The sequence below is a fragment of the Giraffa tippelskirchi genome, chromosome X, assembly GCF_054371585.1.
Source record: "Giraffa tippelskirchi isolate mGirTip1 chromosome X, T2T-mGirTip1v1.2.pri, whole genome shotgun sequence".
Taxonomy (NCBI): Eukaryota; Metazoa; Chordata; class Mammalia; order Artiodactyla; family Giraffidae; genus Giraffa; species Giraffa tippelskirchi.
Window position 1 is genome coordinate 97,902,799 of NC_137289.1, and position 24,987 is coordinate 97,927,785.

At 39.3% G+C, this 24,987-nt stretch overlaps 2 protein-coding genes across 4 annotated transcripts in view; one reads left to right on the forward strand and one right to left on the reverse strand.

Moving 5' to 3' along the window:
- The window catches only part of LOC145535709 (uncharacterized), a 120,919-nt gene that overhangs the window by 32,620 nt on the left and 63,312 nt on the right, over nt 1-24,987 (forward strand). The gene's annotated exons all lie outside the window — the stretch shown is intronic.
- Nucleotides 17,574-24,281, reverse strand: LOC145537132 (diphosphoinositol polyphosphate phosphohydrolase 3-beta). Of its 3 annotated transcripts, XR_014076234.1 has the most exons (4): nt 24,233-24,281; nt 23,381-23,956; nt 21,057-21,135; nt 17,574-19,583 (listed from the first exon to the last, which is right to left on the reverse strand). XR_014076234.1 is itself a non-coding variant. In XM_081567891.1 (3 exons), coding segments are annotated over exons 2-3 (495 nt in total). In that variant the 5' UTR covers nt 23,875-23,956; nt 24,233-24,281; the 3' UTR covers nt 17,574-19,582. The 3 variants fall into 3 exon arrangements, 2 of the variants coding, with proteins under 2 accessions (XP_081424017.1, XP_081424018.1); XM_081567891.1 differs by lacking the exon at nt 21,057-21,135; XM_081567892.1 differs by lacking the exons at nt 17,574-19,583; nt 21,057-21,135 and having other exon boundaries at nt 23,288-23,956.

Here is a 24,987-nt window from a genome sequence, read left to right on the forward strand (position 1 = left end):
TGTATCATGTTTTTAGATTCCACATATAAGTGATATCACAGGATATTTGTGTTTCTCTGGCTTACTTCACTTAGTATGGTAATCTCTAGGTCCATCCATGGTTGCTGTAAATGGCATTATTTTTTCTTTTTTATGGCTGAGTAATATTCCATTATATATATATATATATATATATATATATATAAAATCTCAGTTAAATATATATGTATATAATTTTAATATATATGTATGTTGTTTTTATTGTTGTTTTTCAGTCACTAAATCATGTCAGACTCTTTGCGACCCTGTGGACTGCAGCACACCAGGCTTACCTGTCCTTCATTTTCTCTCGTACTATATACCATATCTTCTTTATCCATTCCTCTGTCAATGAACATTTAAGTTGGTTTCATGTCTTGGCTATTGTAAATAGTGCTCCAATGAACAATGGGGTGCATGTAACTTTTTGAAATATGGTTTTCTCCAGATATATGCCAGGAATGGAATTGCAGAATCATGGTAGTTCTACTCTTAGTTTTTGAAGGAATGTCCATACAGTTCTCCATATTGGCTGTACCAATTTATATTCCCACCAGCATTGTAAGAGAGTTACCTTTCCTCCATATCCTCTCCAGCATTTGTTATTTGAAGACTTTTTGGTGATGGCCATTCTGATTGGTATGAGGTGATACCTTATTGTTTTGATTTTCATTTGTCTAATAATTAGTGATGTTGAATATGTTTTCATGTGTCTGTTGGCTATCTATTTGTATTCTTTAAATAAATGTCTACTTAGGTCTTCTGACCATTTATTCAAATGGTTTGTTTGATTTTTTTTGATAATGAGCTATATGAGCTTTTGTATATTATAAAGTAAGCCCTGGTTATTTGCATCATTTGCAAATATTTTCTCCCACTCTGTAGGTTGTCTTTTCATTTTGTTGATGGTTTTCTTTGCTGTGCAAAGCTTTTAAGTTTAATTAGATCCCATTTGTTTATTTTTGCTTTTATTTCCATTACTTTAGGAGACAAATAAAAAAAGATGTTGCTGCAGGTTATGCTGAAGAGTGTTCTATTTATGTTTTCCTCTAGAAGTTTTATAGTATCTAGTCTTGCATTTAGGTCTTTCATCCATTTTGAGTTTATTTTGTTGACAAAGTTGACATAATTGAGATGAAGTTGATAAAAATTGGTATATTTAAATGGGCTTTCTAAGATGGTTATATCTCTTTGGCCTAATTATATTGTGGAATAGCCATTATTTCACTGTGGAATGCTTCCCCTGCCTAATATTATAAGACAGGGCACATAAATCTTCCCCTCAGACAATATTAATTAAATATGCAAAAACATCACAATAGGGTTACCTGAGCCCACACAGTATAAGCTAATATTTAGAGACCAATAATAAGCAAATTAAAGGAAATATAATTAGACGAATCAATCTTTTAATATTTAGATGGCAGACCAGTTCTTTGGGCAGTTAAAAACAACTGTCTTTGTCTCGCAAATCTGTACAAATAAGGAATGGAAACACAGCCCATAATGACCTGAGGCTGAGTCTAACTAGACTAGTCAGGTAAAACCTTGAAACCAAAGAAAACAGGAAAAAGAGGCCTTTTTAAACTCAAACTGCTGGAAAGGCTCCCTCACCCAAAATCTAATTCACAGCCTCCTTAATAATTTAAAAGTCTTTTCCACAAATAGTAGAAAGCCTTAGCCATCTGAGAAAATAAATTTAACTTATTCCTACTATTGCTTATAAACTAATAAGTTTATGTTTTAACAGCTAAATTCATGACTAAGTTTTAAATGAAGCTATGAGATCTCTAGTTGTGTCTTTTTTTTATGTCTGTGTATACAATATATGGGGCTTCCCAGGTAGCGCTCGGAGAAGGCAATGGCACCCCACTCAGGTACTCTTGCCTGGAGAATCCCATGGACTGAGGAGCCTGGTAGGCTGCAGTCCATGGGGTCGCTACGAGTCGGACACGACTGAGCGATTTCACTTTCACTTTCCACTTTCATGCATTGGAGAAGGAAACGGCAACCCACTCCAGTGTTCTTGCCTGGAGAATCCCAAGGACGGGGGAGCCTGGTGGACTGCCGTCTATGGGGTCGCACAGAGTCGGACACGACTGAAGCGACTTAGCAGCAGCAGCAGCAGGTGGCGGTAGTGGTAAAGAACCCACCTGCCAATGCAGGAGACTTAAGAGATGCCGGTTGGATCCCTGGGTTGGGAAAAACCCCTGGAGGAGGGCACGGCAACCCATTCCAGTATTCTTGCCTGGAGAATCCCTTGGACAGAGGAAACTGACAAGGCTACAATCCATAGGGTTGCATAGAGTCGGACGCGACTGAAGCAACTTCGCATGGACACACGCATACAATATATACATGATATGCTTTTACCTTCGGATAGCATTATCAAAATTAAATTTATAAAAGAACTCTAATTGACTTAAAGGTGAAAGAAAAGAAAGTGTTACTCATTCAGTCCTGTCCAACTCTTTGTGACCCCATGGGTTGTAGCCCGCCAGGCTTCCCTGTCCATGGGATTCTGCAGGCAAGAATACTGGGATGGGTGGCCATTTCCTTCTCCAGGGGATCTTCCTGACCCAGGGATTGAACCCAGGTCTTCTGCTTCCAAATAAATATTTCTAATGGTAATAAGAACTAACCCAGATGAATCTCAAGTTCAGGTGATCTGGAAAATATTCAATCTGAAGTTAATATTCAGGTATTAAAAATTTGTTTATTGGTTTAATTAGTACAGACATGTCTTGATTCTATTGCACCTGTGTTTTACAAAAGTCAAGTAAGTTCACATTATCTCTGTTACAAAATTAGCCAACAAGAAAAATAGCTTAGGATGATGGCTGACTTAGTCTAGTGTCTCATAAAATTTTCGTGGGTAATCTAAATATAATTGTAATCCAGTAGATATAAATGAGGTAAGAGTTTTTAGGTGAACTCTTTAAGAATAATTATGTTTTATTGTATGTCTACTTAAGTTTCTCTAGATATTTTTGTTAACTTTAAACTTTTGCTAAAGTAAGTTAAATCATGGGAATTCACTGAATACCCAGGTCACTTCAAATAAGAAAAATACCGGAACATTAATTGCTAAATAGATCTAAGTTTACCTATTTTTTCTTTTTCTGAGAGGAAAACTAAAGATGTTTCAGTTAGTATACCAACAATGTACTAAGGTGCTCTTTCACCACATCCATGCTACTATTTGTTATTTGCAGACCTTTTGATGACAGCCATTCTGACAGCTGTGAGGTATATCTAATTGTAGTTTTGATGTGCATTTGTCTGATGATTAGGGATGTTGAGCATCTTTTCATGTGCCTGTTGGCTAAATGTATGTTTATTTTAAAATATTTATTTAGGCCTTCTGTCCATTTTTTAATCAGATTGTTCATTTTTTTTCATCTTGAGTTGTATGATGTGTTTCTGCATTTTGGATTGCTAAGTCGCTTAAATCGTGTCCGACTCTGTGTGACCCCACAGACAGCAGCCCACCAGGCTCCACCGTCCCTGGGATTCTCCAGGCAAGAATACTAGAGTGGGTTGCCATTTCCTTCTCCAGTGCATGAAAGGGAAAAGTGAAAGTGAAGTTGCTCAGTCGTGTCCGACTCTTTGTGACCTCATGGACTGTAGCCTACCTGGCTCCTCCGTCCATGGGATTTTCCAGGCAAGAGTACTGGAGTGGGGTGCCATTGCCTTCTCCGCATTTTGGATATTAATCTCCTATTGGTCATTTTGTTGATGTTCAGTTGCTAAGTCATGTCCGACTCCATGATCCCCATGGACTGCAGCATGCCAGGCTTCTCTGTCCTTCACTATCTCCTGGAGCATGCTCAAACTCATGTCCACTGAGTCGGTGTTGCCATCCAACCATCTCATCCTCTGTCATTCCCTTCTCCTCCTACCCTTAATCTTTCCCATCATCAGGGTCTTTTCTAAAGATTTGGCACTTTGCATCAGGTGACCAAAGTATTAGAGCTTCAGCTTCAGCATCAGTCCTTCCAATGAATATTCAGGGTTGATTTCCTTTAGGATTGACTGCTTTGATCTTCCTGCTGTCCAAGAGTCTTATCCAGCACCACAGTTTGAAAGCCTCAATTCTTTTGTGCTCAGCCTTCTTTATGGTCCAACTCTAACATCTGTTCATGACTACTGGAAAAACCATCGCTTTGATTATATGGACCTTTTTTGGCAAAGCAATGTCTCTGCTTTTAAATATGCTGTCTAGGTTTCTTATAGCTTTACTTCCAAGGAGCAAGTGTTATTTAATTTCATTGCTGCAGTCACCATCCTCAGTGATTTTGGAGCCCAAGAAAATAAAATCTGCCACTATTTCCATTTTTTCCCCATCTATTTGCCAAGAAGTGATGGGACTGTGTGCCATGATCTTAGTTTTTTGAATCTTGAGTTTTAGACCAGTTTTTTTCACTCTCTTCCTTTTTATTTTCATCACGAGGTTCTTTAGTTTCTCTTTACTTTCTGCCATTAGAGTAGTATCTGCATATCTGAGGTTGTTGATATTTCTCTGGCAATCTTGATTCCAGCTTGAGCTTCATCCAGCCTAGCATTTTGCATGATGTACTCTGCATACAAGTTTAATAAGTAAGGTGACAATATACAGCCTTGATGTACTCCTTACCCAATTTTGAATCTGTCCGTTGTTCCATGTCCAGTTCTAACTGTTCTTCTTGACTTGTATACAAGTTTCTCAGTAGGTGGGTAAGGTAGTCTGGAATTCCCATCTCTTTAAGAATTTTCCACAATTTGTTGTGATCTAAGCATAGTCAATGAAGCAGAAGTAGATGTTTTTCTGGAATTCCTTTGCTTTTTCTGTGATCCAACAGAGGATTGCGATTCAATCTCTGGTTCCTCTGCCTTTTCTAAACCCAGCTTGTACATCTGCAAGTTCTCAGTTCACATACTGTTGAAGCCTAGCTTGCAGGATTTTGAGCATTATCTCGCTAGCATGTAAAATGAGTGCATTTGTGCAGTATTTTGAACATTATTTGGTATTGCCCATCTTTGGGATTGGAATGAAAACTGACTTTTTCCAGTCCTGTGGCCATTACTAAGTTTTCCAAATTTGCTGGCATATTGAGTACAGCACTTTAGCAGCAGCATCTTTTAGGATTTTAAATAGCTCAGCTGGAATTTCTTCACCTCCACTAGCTTTGTTTATAGTAATGCTTCTTAAGGCCCACTTGACCCTGGTATCTCAGGTGGTAAACGATCTGCCTGCCATGCAGGAGACCTAGATTTGATCCTTAGGTTGGGAAGATCACCTGGAGTAAGAAATGGCAATCCACTCCACTATTCTTGTCTGAAGAATCCCATGTGCAGCAGAGCCTGGCAGGCTACAGTCCATGGGGTCACAAAGAATAGGACACAACTGAGTGACTAACACTTTCTTTTACTTGAGTTCACACTCCAGGATGTCTGGAGTATGACGAGTGATCACACCATTGTGGTTATCTGGGTCATTAATACCTTTTTTGTACAAGTTCTTCTGTGTATTCTTGTCATCTCTTCTTAATATCTTCTACTTCTGGTTAGATCCCTACTGTTTCTGTTCTTTATTGTGCCCATCGTTGCATGTAATATTCCTTGGCATCTCTAATTTTCTTGAACAGATCTCTAGTCTTTCCCATTCTATTGTTTTCCTCTATTTCTTTGCATTGTTCACTTAAGAAGGCTTTCTTATCTCTCCGTGCTATTCTTTGGAACTCTGCATTCAGATGTTTACATCTTTCCTTTTCTCCTTTGCATTTCGCTTCTCTTCTTTTCTCAGCTATTTGTAAGGCCTCCTCAGACAACCATTTTGCCACCTTGCATTTATTGGTCATATCATTTGAAATATTTTCTCCCATTCAGTAAGTTGTCTTTTTGTTTTGTCAAAGGATTCCTTGTCTCTGCAAAAAGCTTTTAAATTAAACTAGGTCCTATTTGTTTATTTTTCTCTTTTGTTTCTTTTCCCTTAGGAGACATCCAAAAATATATTGCTACAATTGATGTCAAAGAGCGTTCTGCCTATATTTTTTTCTAGAAGTTTTATGGTTTCTGGTCTTACATTTTAGTCTTTAATCCATTTTGAGGTTATTTTTTATATGTTATGAGAAAATGTTCTAATTTTATTCTTTTACATGTAGCTAGCCAGATTTCCCGGTGTCTCAGTGGTAAACAATCCACCTGCAATGCAGGAGACCATGGTGACATAGGTTTGATCCCTGGGTTGGGAATATCCACTGGAGAAGGAATTTGCAACCCACTCCAGTATTCTTGCCTGGAAAATCCCATGGACAGAGGAGCCTGGCAGGTTACAGTCAATGGGGTTGTAAAGAGTCAGACATTACTAAGCACGCACACTCTGCATCCAGATTTCCCAGCGCCGCTTATTGTATAGACTATCTTTTCTCCATTGTACAGTCTTGCCTCCTTTGTCATAGATTAGTTGATGATAACTACATGGTTTGGGCTTCTCAGGTGGAGCTAGTAGTAAAGAACCCGTCTACCAATGAAGGAGACATGAGATGTGGTTTTGATCCCTGGATGGGAAAGATCCCCTGGAGGAGAGCAGGGCAACCCACTCCAGTATTATTGCCTGAAGAATCACCATTGACAGAAGATCCTGGCAGGCTACAGTCCATAGAGTTGCATAGAGTTGAGCATGACTGAAGTGACATATCACGCCCGCTCACACATGGGTTTATTTATGGATCCTCTATTCTATTGGTCTGTGTGTCTTTTTGTGTCAGTACCATGGTGTTTTGATTACTTTAACTTTTTAGTATAGTCAGAAGTCAGGGAGTGTGATACCTCCAGCTTTGTTCTTTTACCTCAAGATTATTTTGGCAAATTGGGATATTTTGGGTTCTGTATAAATTTTAGGATTATTTCTTCTAGTTTTGTGAAAAATGTCATGGGAATTATGGTAGGGATTGCACAAATCTGTAGTTCCTTTGGGTAGTATGGACATTTTAACAATGTTAATTCCATGAACATGGAATGTCTTTCCATTTTTTGTATCATCTTCAACTTCCTTTATCAGTATTTCATATATTTTATAATATACATCTTTCATGTCCTTATTTAAATTTATTCACAGTATTTTATTCTTTGATGTAATTTTGAATGAGATTGTTTCTTTTCTTTCTCTTTCTGATAGTTTATTATTAGTGTATAGAAAAACAACAAGTTTCTCTATATTAATTTTGTACCCTGTAAATTTACTGATAAAACTAATAATATTTTGGTGGAGAATTTAAGATATTCTGTCACCTGATGCAAAGTGCTGACTCATTGGAAAAGACCGTGATGCCAGGAAAGATTGAATGCAGAAGGGGAAGGGGGTGACAGAGGATGAGATGGTTGGATGGCATCACTGACTCAGTGGACATGAGTTTGAGCAAACTCCAGGAGATAGTGAAGGACAGGAAAGCCTGGCGTGCTGCAGTCCATGGGGTCTCAAAGAGTCCGACACAACTTATTGACTGAACAATAACAATATATAGTATTATGCCATAGTGACATATTTACTTCTTCCCTGGAAATTAGGGACAGTTTTACTTCTTCACTGAAAATAATGACAGTTTTACTTCTTCCCTTCCAAGTTGGATGGATTTTTTTCTTCGCTTTTCTGATTGCAGTGGCTAGGATTTCCAATACTATGTTAAATAGAAGTGGCAAAGGTGGGCATTCTTTTCTTATTCTTGATTTTAGAGAAAAAGCTTTCATCTTTTTCTCTGTTGAGTATGATATTAGCTATGGGTTTGCCATAAATTACCTTTGTTATGTTGAGATATTTCCCTTTATACTAACTTTGATGAGCATTTTTGTCATGAATGGATGTTGAATTTTGTCAAATGCTTTTTCTGAGCCCATTGAGATGATTGTGTGATTTTCACCCTTCCTTTAAAAAAAATTTAAACAATTTTATGTTGTATAGTTGATTTACAATGCTGTTTTAGTTTCAGGTATACAGCAAAGTAAATCAGTTATACATATACATATATCCACTCTTTTTTAAGATTCTTTTCACATATAGGCCATTACAGAGTATTGAGTTCCCTGAGCTATACAATAGGTTCTTATTAGTTACTTATTTTATATATAGTAGTATATGTCAATCCCAATTTCTCATTTATCCCTCGCCTCGATCCATGGTAACCATACATTTGTTTTCTATATCTGTGATTCTGCCTCTGTTTTGTAAATAAGTTCATTTTGTACCTTTTTTATAACTACCACATGTAAGCAATATATATTTGTCTTTCTGTGTCTGGCTTACTTCACTCATTATGACAATCTCTAGGTCTATCCATGTTGCTACAAATGACATTATTTTCTTGTTTTTATGGATGAATAATATTCCATTGCATATATGTACTACATGTTTATCCATTCCTCTGTCTTTTGTTAATATTGTCTATCACATTGATTGTGAAGACTGAGCCATCCTTGCATCCCTGAAATAAATCACACTTGATCATGGTGTATGATCCCTTTTATATGTTGTTGAATTCAGTTTGCTATTATTTTGTTGTGGATTTTTGCATCTATATTCATCAGAGATATATTGGCCTATAATTTTTTTGTAGTGTCTTTGTCTGGTTTCGGTATTAGGGTAATGGTGGCTTTGTAGAATGAATTTTGAAATGTTCCCTCCTCTGCAGTTTTTTGGGATAATTTGAGAAGGATAAGTATTAGCTCTTTTTTCAATATATAATTTGTAGGATTCCTCTGTGAAGTGATTTGGTCCTGGGTTTTGATTACTAACTCAGTATCACCACTAGTGGTCAGTCTTTTCAGATTGTTTATTTCTTCCTGATTTAGCCTTGAAAGGTTGTATGTTTCTAGAAATTTGACCATTTTTTTAAGTTGTCCAGTTTGTTGCGATAAAGCTATTCATAGAATTCTCTTATAATATTTATACCTCTGTGGTATTGAGTGTTACTTCTCCTTTTTCTTATCTTTTTAATTCGGATTCTTGCTCTTTTTTTTTTTTTTTCTTGATCAGCCTGGCTAAAAGCATATCAATGGTGTTTATCTTTTCAAAAAATCAGCTCTTGGTTTCATTGATTTTTTTCTACTGTGTTTTTTGGTCTCTTATTTATTTCCTCTTTGATCATTATTATTTCCTTCCTCCTGCTGATTTTGGGATTTGCTTTTTCTTAGTTTTATAATTCCTCTAGATGGTAGCCTAGGTTGTTTGAGATTTTTCTTGTTTTTTGTACAGCTTTAAACTTCCCTCTTAGAACTGCTTTTGCTATATCCCATAGATTTTGGAAAGCTGTGTTTCCATTTCCATTCCCATTGGACACAGCAGCCCTCCCCCTAGTATCGAGTTGCATTATGAAGCAAGCAAGGTTGGAGAAGGAACCTGGATTAGGCTGGAGTGTACACCAGGGTGGTTATAGTAAACCGGCCAGAGTTCCATGCCATTTAAATCTGCTTTCTCCACTTTCTTTTGGGAATACATAAGTGTGCGTGCACTCTTAATGAACAGAGTCTAGGTTTCTTATAGCCTTGTGTTAGTCCCACTGGTTTTCTAACCACCTACGAATCTCATCTTCCTGGTCTTTGGCCCCAGGCCTGGAGCACCCAATATGCTGCTTCACCCAGTCTTAATAACAATTATAACTTACCTAATGACCTCTCAAGATCTAATCAAATAACAATATAATATGGATCTTTATAAAGATCCTAGAACTTCCTTCCCTGAAATTCATCCATTTGACTATTCACATCAGTGAAAACTGGACTTGGAGTATTATGAAAATCCTGCTCAAAAGCATATATTAAACTATTACCATTTACTATACAGTCAGCAAAAACAAGACCAGGAGCTGACTGTGGATCAGATCATGAACCCCTTATTGACAAATTCAGACTGAAATTGAAGAAAGTGGAGAAAACCACTAGACCATTCAGGTATGACCTAAACCAAATCCCTTATGACTATACAGTGGAAGTGAGAAATAGATTTAAAGGACTAGATCTGATAGACAGAATACTTGATGAACTATGGATGGAGGTTCGTGACATTGTACAGGAGATAGGAATCAAGACCATCCCCAAGAAAAAGAAATGCAAAAAAGCAAAATGGCTGTCTGAGGAGGCCTTACGAATAGCTGTGAAAAGATGGAAAGTGAAAAGCAAAGGAGAAAAGGAAAGATATAACTATTTGAATGCAGAGTTCCAAAGAATAGCAAGGAGAGACAAAAAAGCCTTCCTCAGTGATCAATGCAAAGAAATAGAGGAAAACAATAGAATGGGAAAGACTAGAGATCTCTTCAAGAAAATTAAAGATACCAAGGGAACATTTCATGTAAAGATGGGCTCAATAAAGAACAGAAATGGTAGGGACCTAACAGAAGCAGAAGATATTAAGAAGAGGTGGCAAGAATACACAGAAGAATTGTACAAAAAAGATCTTTATGACCCAGATAATCACAATGGTGTGATCACTCACCTAGAGCCAGACATCCTGGAATGTGAAGTCATGTGGGCCTTAGGAAACATCACTATGAACAAAGCTAGTGGAGGTGATGGAGTTCCAGTTGAGCTATTTCAAATCCTGAAAGATGATGCTGTTAAAGTGCTGCACTCAATATGCCAGCAAATTTGGAAAACTCAGCAGTGGCCACAGGACTGGAAAAGGTCAGCTTTCATTCCAATCCCAAAGAAAGGCAATGCCAAAGAATGCTCAAACTACCACACAATTGCACTCATCTCACATGCTAGTAAAGTAGTGCTTAAAATTCTCCAAGCCAGGCTTCAGCAATACGTGAACTGTGAACTTCCAGATGTCCAAGCTGGTTTTAGAAAAGGCAGAGGAACCAGAGATCAAATTGCCAACATCCGCTGGATCATCGAAAAAGCAAGAGAGTACCAGAAAAACATCTATTTCTGCTTTATTGACTATGCCAAAGCCTTTGACTGTGTGGATCACAATAAACTGTGGAAAATCCTGAAAGAGATGGGAATACCAGACCACCTGACCTGCCTCTTGAGAAACCTGTATACAGGTCAGGAAACAACAGTTAAAACTGGACATGGAACAACAGACTGGTTCCAAATAGGAAAAGGAGTGCGTCAAGGCTGTATATTGTCACCCTGCTTATTTAACTTATATGCAGAGTACATCATGAGAAACGCTGGGCTGGATGAAGCATAAGCTGGAATCAAGATTGCTGGGAGAAATATCAGTAACCTCAGATATGCAGATGACACCACCCTCATGGCAGAAAGCGAAGAAGAACTAAAGATCCTCTTGATGAAAGTGAAAGAGGAGAGTGAAAAATTTGGCTTAAAGCTCAACATTGAGAAAACTAAGATCATGGCATCTGGTCCCATCACTTCATGGCAGATAGATGGGGAAACAGTGGAAACAGTGGCTGACTTTATTTTTCTGGGCTCCAAAATCACTTCAGATGGTGATTGCAGCCATGAAATTAAAAGACGCTTACTCCTTGGAAGGAAAGTTATGACCAACCCAGATAGCATGTTAAAAAGCAGAGACATTACTTTGCTAACAAAGGCCATATACCTTACACTCACTCAATTCTGTGTCTTTATGTTCTCTCCATTTCCCTCTTATTTTGATAGCTACTCCTTTTTTTGATGATCCCTTTGTATGCACTTCTCTCTCTGCCCAACCCAGAAATTTTTGTTAACAGTTTTATTACAATGTAAATTACGTACCATAATCTTCACCTATTTAGTGTATAAGTCAACGGTTGTTAGTGCATTTATAAAGTTATAATCTAATTTTAAAATATCTTCATCATTTCAAAGAGAAACCTTGTACCCATTAGAGGTCAATCCCAATTCCCCTTTCCTTCGTGTTTTGATTCTATATGTTTACCCATACTAGGCATTATATAAATGAAGTCGTACAATATGTCATGTGTTATGTCTGGCCTATTGTTCATCCATGTAATAGCATAGTACTTCATTCCTTTTTATTGCTGAATAGTATTTCAGCAATTCCTTAACTTGTGATATCTGGTTTTCTTTAATTCACAAGAATACTTTCGATGTTTAGACTACCTGCCTTTTGCTGCAAATTTCTCTATAACCTGACTTTCCCCCTGCCTCTTTGGACCAGTTCGCTCAGGGTTACTTGAGATGCTGTCTCCCAGGCTTAAATTCCTAACAATTCCCACCAAATAAAATATAACTCTCAACTTTTAGGTTGCGACTATTTTTTAAGTTGACAATTTTCATGAACAAATCTTTTTTATGGAATATATTTTTATTTCTCTTAGGTGTATATCTAGCAGTAGAATCGTTGGGTGATGTGATAACTCTATTTAACATTTTAAAGAACTGCCAAATTATATTCCAAAATGGTAGTGATATTTTATACATATGAGGGCTTCAATTTCTCCACATCCTCAATAGGACTTGTTATTTTTAGTCTTTTTCATTATAGTCATTTCAGTGGGTGAGAAGTAGTGTCTCATTGTGATTCTGATTTGCATTTCCCTAATAGCTAATAACGTTGCACACGCTTATTGTCCCTTTGTGTATATCTTTGGAGAAGTCTATTCAAATCCTCTGGCCACCTTTTAATTGCAGTATTTGTTTTATTATTGACTTATACATATTCTTTAATATTCTGGATACACTACAGATCGCTGATCATTTCAAAGAGCCAGCATTTAGTGTTGTTGATTTTCACTATTGTTTACCTAATTTCACTATTGTTTTCTGTTGTTTACCTAATTTCATTCTATCCTTTTGTATTACTTTCTTTTTGCTTGTTTTGTGTTTACTTTGCTCATCTTTTCATAGGAATTTATACTTATGAATTACCCTTTAAAGTACTGCTTTAGCTGCATTTCAAGCTTTGGTGTTTTGATGTATCTATCTCAAAGTATTTTCTAATTTCCATCATGATTTCTTCTTTAACCCATTTGTTATTTAGGAATGTATTGTTTAATTTCCACATATTTGTGAGTTTCCCATATTTCTCTCTATTGTTGATTTCTAATTTAATTCTACTTTGATTAGAGAACATAATTTGTATGATTTCAGTCTTAAATCTTTTGAGCATGTTTATGGCCTAGCATACAGTCTTTTTTGGAGAAGGATCCATGTACATTTTGTTGTTGTTTGGAGTGGTCATTATATGTATATTGGTCTAATGTTTTATGTTGTTCCTCTGTTGCTGCTGATGTCCTGGAGCTACCAGGCCCTTCTTAACTGTTCACCATTAAGATCCTCATTGTTTTTCCAAAAATGCCCTTAGGCATAAATGTTTCCAGGTTCTTTTCCAAATAAATCCAATCCCTTCAGGCACAGCTGCTATGCTGCTTACAGCCTGCTTCTGTACCCAGGCAGAAACTTCAGACAACTATATATGTGTCTTTTTCAATTTTCGTTTCCTCAGGGTATATGCCTAGGAGTGGGATTGCTGGGCCATATAGTGGTTTTGTTCCTAGTTTTTTAAGGAATCTCCATACCATCTTCCATAGTGGCTGTATCAATTTATATTCCCACCAACAGTGCAAGAAGGTTCCCTTTTCTCGACACCCTCCCCAGCATTTATTGTTTGTAGCCTTTTTGATGATGTCCGTTCTAACTGGTATCTTATTGTAGTTTTGACCTGAACTGGTGGATATAGTAGGATACTTCTTCTATAGTAACATTCCACTGGGCATTCAAGGGAGATGGTAGCACCTGGTTATTTCACCTTTCCTATCTCCATGTAGAAACTTCACCCTACAAATGAACTTGGGCCAAGAAGATCAGTCCTTTAGCCCAGGCTTGCCTAGAGTAGTGATTTGGCAACATAGGGCTGTGATGGAATAAAAGACACTGGTGCCCTCTTCCAGGGGTGAAAGTGTAGCCCTAGACTAGGAACTGTGAGGATAATGAGCCACAATCTTCTTGGGCACACCCATACTTGGAGGAGAGCTTGTCACATAGAGTTCAGGGAGATTGGAACAGGTTATAGCTCAAATGCCAAATTCTATTTTTACAGAGATTTAGTAGATTTTTTTTGAACAAATGTTTATCCATTTGCTGTATGCCCTTGTGACAGTTTTTAGGGACTTTAAATATGTATGCATGTACATACATATTTGTCACCAATTAAATGTTATTTCAGTAGGGAGTGGGTCCACCAAGATCCTCATACAACTCTTTTGGAAGTCCTGCATCCACCCTTAAATGTTGATATTCTTCAGGGAGATTTTCATTGCCCTCTTTGTATACCCTTTCCTGTAGGACCTTTACTACCTCTACACTTATTGCCCATCTACTGATGATTCCAGGATCTACACTTCCAGCTCATTCTTCTTTCCTAAGCTGCATGTCTACGTATCTCTGGACTTTTGGATACATCTAAGTTAATGTCTCTTGGCTACCAGAAACTAACAGTTGTAAAACTACTCTTATTGCCTCAGTTTTCCATAACTAATGCTTTCCCTCTATTAGATTCCACCAAGGGAATGGTACCGTCATCTCAGTTGTTTTAGCCAGATATCTTTAAATATATCCATGATATCTACCTCTCTCTAATCCCCTACATCCAATCAATCAACTCATGCCCCATTGTCTGTTTGTCACTCAGTCACATCCGACTCTTTGTGACCATGCCCCATTAAATCCTATAAATTTCTAAAATGTGTCCACACCTATCAATATGGTCTGTACCCTAGTTCAGATCACCATCATTTCTCACCTGAACTACTATCACGATCTTCTCTCCCTTTACAAATAATTTTCCACTCTTTTGACAAGTTGATGTCATGTCTCCTCTCCTCAAATTCCTGAACAAGTCATATCAGACCCTCTATAATCTGGTTTTTTCTTACCCCATGACATTCACTTGGAAATCCTTTCTTCTTCTCTACATGCTCAAACTATGTTCCAGACATAATGAATAACTTCTTGTTCCTAAAATCATCCAGAACCTCACACTGGCTCTTCCCTTTCTGGAAGAATACCCTCCCACTACTTCTCCTGGCTAGGCCCTGTTCACCCTTCAGGTGCTAAGTTACATGGCACTTTCTCTGAGAATCTCTCATCCCTGCTAAACTAGGTTAGTTTACTACATGCTGGCAGAGCCCACTGAATCCCCACTATCACACACACACACAAAAAAACTACATTTTGTTGAGATTTCTTGTTTTATTATCTGTTTTCCCAACAGTGAGAGCTCTAATTGAAGGATAGAGGTACTAGATAAATGCAAATACTTCCCTATTTACCTACCAGGTTAAAGCTAGATGAAAGAACACAACTTAAAGACTCGAAATATTATTGACTGAGATGATAGAAGGTCTTTATTCATATATAATATATTAAGGTTTAATTCAGGATTAAGAAAAAGGTAATTGTAAATAGACTTGGACAGCAGAATGCTCTAGGGCAGCAAAGTATTCTTGGGAAGGGTTTTCCCTTGCTTTAAACAGGATGTGTCTGTTTAGATAGACCGGGCTAATCCCTAAAATGTCCACTAGGGAGCGTGATGCTATCACTGGTAATGCTACGAAGAATGATTTTGCAGTCAATTTATGTGTTTGTAATACCAAGAAATGAGGGCTAAGTTTGAGTGGTTAGACAAAGGGCAAAAAGAGAATTGATACGGACTCTGTTTCAAGTCCTCTATACCTTCAGCACTGGCCCTGGAGAGGTCTAAGGTTCCAGAGGTCCTAGACTGCTTTTTCACACTGCTGTGTAGGATTACACAGGGGTGGGGTGTTAAGTCTTCTTGGACCACGGATGGGCTTCTTGATTCCTTATGTTTACTATCCTGGGAAGAGGTGGAACACTGAGTTCACTGTAAGATACTGTCAGTCTTGTTCTTCTTCATCTTAACATAAATCATGAACTTTGGAGTAAAAGGAGACAATTTCTATATCCAACCCATCACATTTTAGTCCTTTGATCCACTCTATTAAGGTTCATATCTTTGATTCTAGGAATATAAATTTGAGACACTCTTAAGTACTTTTTAGAGATTGAGTCGTGGGAGCAGCTTTACCTTATCCATGGTGGGAATAATTTTATCCATTATTTGAAACTGCAAACTCAGGTTTTTGGTAGTGATGGGGAGCAGGGAATGGAGGGACTCTCCTAGGCCAATTTGGAGTCAGCCTGCATTAGGGAACTTTTCTAGCAATGGAACCTAGCAAAGATCTGAACCATACAGTAGTTGTAAATTGTGTTCTTTGCCTCACGTAATATCGTACTCTTCAATAAATGGCCTTGTCTCTGGGGCACTGTAGAAAATTGATAAGGGCACATTCTGGGGTAAAAAGATAGAAGGGGGATAACAGGTTTCCGTTTCCTGAGTCCAGAGTGGTGATGTCTTTGCTTACCAGTTGAAAAATCATTGTGCTCAGAAGAGCACATGAGAGTCGCACATGGCAGCTTAAAAAGGATCCAGAAAAAACAGGGAACTTTCTGAAAAACAAGGTAGTAGCAGGCCGGCCTACTTTTAGCCAATATATTGCAATTGTGTGACTTAACAAAGGTGAACCCCTCTGAATTGATTCTTCTCCCTCCCCTGCCAGCCTCAGTGCTTGGTGAGTAGAAAGTCTATGAGGGAATTAGGAGATGAAAAACCAAACCAACCAAAACAAGCCTGCATTCTTCCCTTCATCAACGCTTGGTAGAGAACTTGGTCTGGATTTGACACCCAAACTTTGTGCCACGCCCGTGCACTTGTGAAGGAAAGAAGTAGCAAAAATTCCCTAACAGCCCTGTGCAGTGTGCTGTACTTAGTCGCTCTGTTGTGTCTGACTCTTTGCAACCCCATGGGCTGCAGCCTGCCAGGTTCCTCTGTCCATGGGGATTCTCCAGACAAGAATACTAGACTGGGTTGCCATGCCCTCTTCCAGGGGATCTTCCCAACCCAGTGATCAAACCCAGGTCTCCTGCATTGCAGGAGGATTCTTCACTATCTGAGCCACCAGGGAAGCCCATGACAACCATGAGCAGTACCCTAAAACACTCTGAGGAACAGCAAGGTGCCTGTGTTGTGTGTGTAACAATAAAGGGGTCATGGATTTTGGGAACTATTCTGGGGGAAGGGGCCCATCTGTGTCATCTGTGTCTGGGTTACATATGTTTACATTTGAAAAGAAAAAAGGCTGGAATACACACACACACATATATTTTTTTCAAACATGGTTATTCTTGGTAGGGGGATCGTGTGTGATTTTTGATTCATTTATTTTGGGGGGAATTTTCCAAATTTTATGAAATTAAGATGAATTAACTTTGTAATGAGGAAAAAATTTTCAGCTTTTAAAACTCAATTATAGGATGGGGAGTGGAACCTCAGCTATGTCCACCAGTAGTGTTCAAAGCTTTCTGGTCATATTTGACATACTGATGCAGCTCAAAGTCTTTTTACATGTAGAACTGGGAGACCTCTGAGGAAAGAATTCACATTAAGGGAAGAGAAAGTCTGCCAACATGTTAGCTCAGGAACAAAACTTGGGTTTTTTGAGGGGAAGAGAGGTTCTGGCTGTATGGGCTGTTGACCGATCTTCCAACCAACCTTCTCAAGTCTTAGGGACAGAGGGAGGCCTACAAGTATACTCTGAAGAATTTTCTTTCAATTTTTATTATGGCAAATCTCAAACATATACAAAAGTACAGAGAATAGTATAACGAACTCCCAAATATCCATCACACAACTTCAAGAATTCTCAATTTACTGCCAATTTCACCTATATGCTCACTCACCCCATCTAAGTGAATATCAGTAGCATATCTTTTCATCTGTTAAATTTACAGTATATTTCCCTAAAAGATAAGGATTTAAAAAACATAACCACAGTACCATATCATACCTAAAAAAAATCCCAATACACCAGGGAGATGTGGTTTTATTTCAAATTCTATAAAAATTGGGGGAACAATTGATACGTTTTGCTGGTACCATGTGGGAGGGTGTGACACTCAAATGGAGCCCAGGCTTTTTTTCGATGTTACTGCTTTACAACGCAAAAGAAAGAAAACGACTGTATTAAGGCCAGTTTAGGGCCTCTGTAGGGAGATGGGGAAGAGTGCTGACATCACAAACCCCATGGCAGAACTCCATAAAATTTCCTCTAAACATCTCTGTCACTTTCTTCAAGTTGCTCTCTTGGAGGTAGCTGACCCAAGTCCCCTCTAAATCTTTTGTTTTTCAGCACCCTCCTAGAATTTCCCGCCCCCCAATGACTTTTCCAGGTGACAACAATGTAGCTGTCTTTCAGTCCTCTGCATTCTCACATACAGGATCCAGGTGGGATGAGGATTTGCTGCTGCTGCTGCTGCTGCTAAGTCACTGCAGTCGTGTCCAACTCTGTGCGACCCCATAGACATCAGCCTACCAGGCTCCGCCGTCCCTGGGATTCTCCAGGCAGGAACACTGGAGTGGGTTGCCATTTCCTTCTCCAACGCATGAAAGGGAAAAGTGAAAGTGAAGTCACTCAGTCGTGTCCAACTCTGAGCGACCCCATGGACTGCAGCCTACCAGGCTCCTCCGTCCATGGGATTTTCCAGGCAAGAGGACTGGAGTGGGGTGCCATCGCCTTCTCTGGAGGATCTAGCTGAGTGTATTGGAAAAGGGGATGAAAACAGTGGCCAACTGAACAAGTAAGACACAATAAAGAAACCTAGGCAAACTAAGTGGCATGATTAACTTTGGAAACTGCCTGTAGCAGTTTTTGTTGCCTCTGGCATCAAATAATACAGTATACTGAATCTGTAAAATTAGAAAAGCAATCTTTTCTTCAAAGAAATGTTAAGATTACATGAAAGAAGTGGTTAGGGCAGTGCAAAAACATTAACTTTATTATTTGTATATCTTAAAATTTTTACAAAAAGCACATCATCTTATTATGTTCATTGTATTTATTTTCATAATTAGTTTTACAGCAAGTGGTATTCTTGAATAGAATTTTAAGCAAATTAACAACAGTACAAAAACACTGAAGTTGTTACACAAAGGACTAATTCTATAAAATGTTGCCCTAAGTAATGTTAAAACTGTGCTAGCCACTGCGTGGTATGACATAGCAATAGGAGTAGTAATCCTTGTCCTTGAATATCCTACAACTGCCTTGAAAAGTTTCCAAAATGTCTTATTCAGAAAAGCCACACACTTGGTGCCTGGAGAGCATATAGCACCAGATTGGAAGGGGAATGTTTTACCATTATAATTATATGTAGTGATTATAAAATATTAATTGAATCAAAGAACCTTCAGTGATGTCAACCATATTTCAAGTAGTGTCTCAGGTGCAGAATATGCAAAGAATACGGAAACGTGGTTCTTGCTTTCAAGGATATCATAGTCTAATAAAGAAGGCAGACATAAAAAAAAAGCACAACAAAAGGCTACAGGTGCTGAATAAGAGTCTGTTCATGTACAACAGTACAATCACCACGGCAAGAGAAGTCAGCAAAACAGGGAAGGAGTGTCTCAAGATGCAGGAAGAAAACCAGATGAGCTGTCTCCTTGGAAGCATGGAAGTGCTCACCTATACTCGACAATTCCATTTATTAATGGCTCACATCAATGATTCTTTCAAACAATCCTGGACATCTTTGCTGTTCATCTGGAGAAACAAACCAACATACAATTAGAAGGCTTATACTAATTTAACAATTCTTCCAACTGATAAATTTACAAAGGCTTTATTATCTGCATCATACACTTCACATTTGGAAAGCCTTCAAAGAATTATGTAATGCAGCTGCAATGTGAGTCTGGTTGAGCAGCTGAGGAAGTTATAAGTCAATATATGTTACAAAACAAAAAGGTCTGGAAAGCAGTGATACCAGAAGTTTTGCAAAAAGGGGGAGTGGTCATCTAAGACATAAAAAAAAATTCTAAATTTCATGTTCTGGACTCTAGGCTTATGGGAATTATTCAGGTTGGTTCCTACCCATCAAAAAGTTTGTGAAGTTTGTGGTGTAGTGGCCACACAACCATGCAAATAGGTAAGTACAATAAATTGTAAAAACCATGACACACACAGGAGAGGGTATCTTGACCCAGGTGGTCAGGAAAGGCTTCTCACAGGAAAAGTTTATGAAGTAACTATTTTTATTATCTTCAATTTTATATTAAAAACCCTGAGCATCAGATAGATAACTTGGCTGAAGTTACAGAATTAGCAAAAACTGGAAGCAGTTGAAAACTGCTCATAAAAATATCAAGTTTTACTTCAGTTACCATGGTGACCTTTCTGATTCTCATAATGCTATTTGCCCATAAAATATTTAATATCTGTTAAATATAGTATAACAGTTTATCAGGAGACAACTACCAGGAAAATACTGATGCAACTCTGGTAGTGCCTGGTGGCTTCCCCATATGGAACACCTGGAAGTAAAAGATTCGCCCCCCAAATATATTTGTGTGTGTACATATACAGACACAATTTATTTAAAAATGTTTATACATTATAGTAATAGCACCAATTATTTTCAGTGTTTCTATGTATCTGTATTAATCTCTAATGTCTCTCTATAAACGAAAAGAATAAAATATTTGAGCAGCTTAAAGTATATGCTGTTTATAAAACATGCAGAAAATAAATTTGATTCACTGCTGCAAACCTTAATTATCTATGGAGAGTACTCTTTTTCCCTTTTTACCAAGGGGAAGGCTGAAAAACCAAAGAAACAACATATAAGTGACTTTTTAACACTCTTAGAAGGAAAAAAAATCAACTGTACATCAATCTTTGGAGCACTGAGGTGGTAGAAATTTTCTACATGATCTCTGCTCATCTATTTAGCTTGAAAGGCTTGGTCTTAAAGAGAAAAAGAGAAATCTCCTTGGAGCTTTAAACTATTTTGACTAGGCTAAGTTCCAGAGAATATTTCACAAAAGCTACTTAAATGAACCTAACAGTCAATCCTAAAATATAGCATGACATATTCTAAATGTTTCTGGCAAAAGCAAACAAACCTACAATGTATTTATATGCTAAATTCTTAACAACGGGTTAATATGAATACTGTATATTTTTGCCTTTGTCAGACACTTAATTTAAGAACCAAATAAGATGATGCATTATTACCTCTAAGAATAACAAGTTAAGGCTCCAAAGTATTTGTGACAGCATTTCAGATGGAAGGGGTTTTTATCTGCAAAAATATCTGTAAAATAAGAACCCAGTATATCTGCTGTGTTAATGTTAATGTAGAATTTAAGAACCCTCTTGAATAACTAGGTTACTGGGGGAAAATATCTTTGGGTCTATTTGAGATTGTATGAATAGTAAAGGTCAAGTTGTTTGGAATTAAACATATGTGCTCAAATATATATTTGATATAGATCACTTTTGCAGAGAAAAATTGAAAACTACACAATAACTATAATTAATCAAATGAAATAACTCAGATATTTTTAAAACTCACTCATTTTTTAGTTTACTTCGATAGCATTAGTACAGACAATGTTTTGTGAACTGAAACTTCCACTTTATCTGTATTTGAAAGTGTAATAAGATTTGTTTCCAAAATAGTAGTACCAAATTTCTTTAGAAAGTGGAACAGAACCCATTTTTTAGAAGCAATCATATAAGCATGTTACTAATTTATAGAATTGAAATGCAACCAAATCGAGAAAAATATTTGAGTATTTTGAGGAACAAAACACATACAGCACACAAGGGAGCAGCACAAAAGAGTATATGTTCTAAAATTCAATATAAAGTTTAAAAGCAGAACTACTCTATGGTTTTAAACGATAGAAGGGCAGAGTACTGATTAGGAAGAGGAATGCAATCCAGTTTTTAGTTACAGGTAATATTAGTAATAATTTCTGGATCTGAACTCTAGTTACATGTATTGCTCACTATATAAAGATTCATTAAGCTGTAAAGATTTGTCAACTGTTCTGCATGTATGTTGCATAACAGTAAAATATGAATTAATTTAACAAAGGATAACTTCCATTAAATCTTCAGCAGTAATTGTGTTTAAAAACAGGCTACTTTCAGGACTAACAAAATGTGTGAAATAACCATTACTGTCTACCTTATTATTTACTAGAAGGATGTTTTAAAAATTCTTAAGTACTATGTATGGAATGACTTTTCCAACCTGATACCCAATTTAGAAAGTAGATTTTCCCTCTACCTAACTGCTGACATGGCTAGAGGAATAAAGGTAGTTCCAAAAGACAGACCTATACATGTTAGATAGGATCCCTGATTTTAAACAAGTCCTGAAGCAAATGTAACTAAGTTTTTACTTAGACACCCAAAAAAGTTTGTCATGTGACACAGAGCCTTATCCAAAATCTTCACAAGAGATTGTTCAGGCATCTTAACAGATTGAGAAGTCAGTAGTAGCTGAATATCAAGAAAGCTAACTTCCTCAACTGGGATGAAATTGCCATATAATATTCCACTTCTTTGACTACTGATATTCAGACAAGTTTAACTTGACTATCACAAATTCAAATACACCAACTTTCTTTCAAAGACTAGTTTATACTGAGAGAACCATAGTAGTTGTTCCAGGGCACTGAGAAAAGAGCAATGGAAGTTGGAAGTTGAGCATGCTAAATCACACTCAGAATACAGTTTTCAGAATATGTACCTTATCAGGACAGTACATAACAACCTTCTCGAGAGGGTGTTTACTCTATAAAATGATATTTTGCTAAGCTACATTTGGGCTAAAAGGGTAATGGCTATGTCAAGTAAGAAGTAAAAAAAAAAATAGCGGTTCTGAAAATACTCTGAAACTCGAATTGCCTACATACGAATAAAGCAATTTCTGAAAAGGGCAAATTAGATCACATATCTGAACATACAATTATTGCTCAGTGCAGAAAGAGCAAATGATGTAAAATTTCTTAAATACTTTTTTGAAATTCAAAACTGGTCCGTGAAACCAATTCCCGTCACGGAAGGGCTTGCTGACAGGACTAACGCTGTGAATGAGAAAACAACTTAAAAAAAAATTAATGAAAATGCCACACAACCAAGGTGATCAGATTCTAAAGGCCCTCAATACAATACAAGCTACAAGACTGGTACCAAAAGTACACATGCACACAAGCGCGTGCATACACATACACACACATTCCAAACTCCGGGTGAGCAGTTAAGGCAACTTAAAAAACAACAACCCACGTGGCTTTGGCTTTCTGAAATGTGTTATAGTGCTACCAAGAAGCGATTCTGAAAGCATCTGAAAAACGTGCAAAGTGCCTGAAAACAGTGCCTGGCAACTGAGACAGTTTGCAAGCGTGATTCAGAGGTCTGCCAAGGAAACAAAAGAAGCCTCCCTCCTCCCGGTGAGACCGCACACGGCAACAAGAGAGGTGCTCCGGGCACTACTTATTGTCAGGTAGGCGGAAAGCAGAAGTCTGTGCACGAGCGGTACATACTAGGGATCGCCCTCCGGCAGGGACGGGGCCACGGAGTTTCCATTGGTTGGGGAACCGCCCAGCTTTAGTTTTTGCAGATATTCGGCATGCACGGGCTTGTGGCACTGGAGAACCTTGATCGCATCTTCGACTTTGAACCACTCTCGCTTCCTCCCAATGCTAACCGAATCTTCCCAATCCTCCAGAATCTCAGTGACAGTCAGTACATACACGTACGTTCTGTGCTTGCGATCTTGGTTCTGCTCGAAAATGCCCAGGAGCCGGCCTAACTTCCCCTTGACTCCCGCCTCTTCAAACACCTCGCGGACGGCCGCACCGCCCGGCTCCTCCTCGGGCTCCATGCCCCCGCCCGGCACGATCCAGCGGTCCGGGTACCGACTGCTACTCACTAACAGCACCTCGTCCTCGCGCTCGCTCCGGAAGCACAGGCACGCCGCCCGCTTCTTGAACCCCTCCGGGTCGTAGGTCCGCGTCTGGTTCGGCTTGCACTTCATCTTCGAGGCCGTCCGCCGCCGCTCAGGTCCCCGCCGCGCCGCCGCCGCCGCCGCCGCCGCCGGGTCGAGGGGCTCCAAGGTGCTGGGGAGAAAAAGAGCCGCGGGGAGGGGCAGCGTGAGAGAGAGAGGGGCCTCAGCCCACGAGCCCCGGGAGCTCAGGGAAGATAAGGCCGGGGCGGGGACGGGGGCGGGGGCGGGGGCGCGCGAGGTACGTCAGTCGGTCCGTCCCCTGCGCCGCCGGGGGTCCCGAGCACAGACGCCAGAGTGGAGGAGGCGCCGCCCCCGCCCCCGTCCCCGCCTCCGCCCCCGCCCCCGTCCCCGCCTCCGCCCCGAGCCCGCCACTCTGCGAGGAGCCCACTCGCGTCTCCGGTGCGCGCTTCCGTCCGTCCCTCCTTCCCTCCTCAGCCGCCGGGACCAAGGCTGAGCGAGGTGATGCGCATTCGCGCGCGCGTCCGCGTCCCCAGGCACGTGCGCGTTCCCGTCGGAGGGCGGGGGGCGGGGGTCTCGCGGCTCCCGCAGCGCCAGGGGCCTCTGGCGCACAGCGCAGGCGCCTGGCACTGCTCCGGCTGGGACTGTCCGTCCCCCAGCGTGAAAGGCACCGCACTGTGGCTTGGGCCAGCTTGTTTCCACGTGTGCCTTTGACCCAGACGTGGCTGTGGCGCGGCCAGACGTTTCTCTTCACCCTCCCCATCAGGTCGCAGCAAACACACACGCAGTCGTTTTACACACAGGACCACAAGGCGGATGGTCAAGTGCATAAGGTCGTAGTCATCTCCCACAATGAAGAGGACCGGCTTACTCTTAGGAAGGCCTCGGTTTTGTCGAGATGATCCTAGGTATTGTTGGGCGAAAGAGTACCGAATCGTTGCTGAGTCATTTCGGGCAGTTTTGTTTTTTCAACAGGTTCTTCACTTTGCCAGGCATCTTGGCATCCATGACTGAACAGCTTTCTTGAACCTACCCCTGTTGACATCTTACCTAACCTCTGGTCCCTGGTTTCCTCATCAGTAAACTCCTCACCTACTTGGTTCAGACCTTTGCACTTGAGGTCATATTCACCCAACAGCTGGAGAGCCACCCAAAGCAGTGCTTTATTCAATCCCGGGAATCTCT

Excerpts from the sequence above, each read along its gene's own strand:
- LOC145537132 (XM_081567891.1), bottom strand. The coding sequence starts at position 23,874 with ATGAAGTGCAAGCCGAACCAGACGCGGACCTACGACCCGGAGGGGTTC.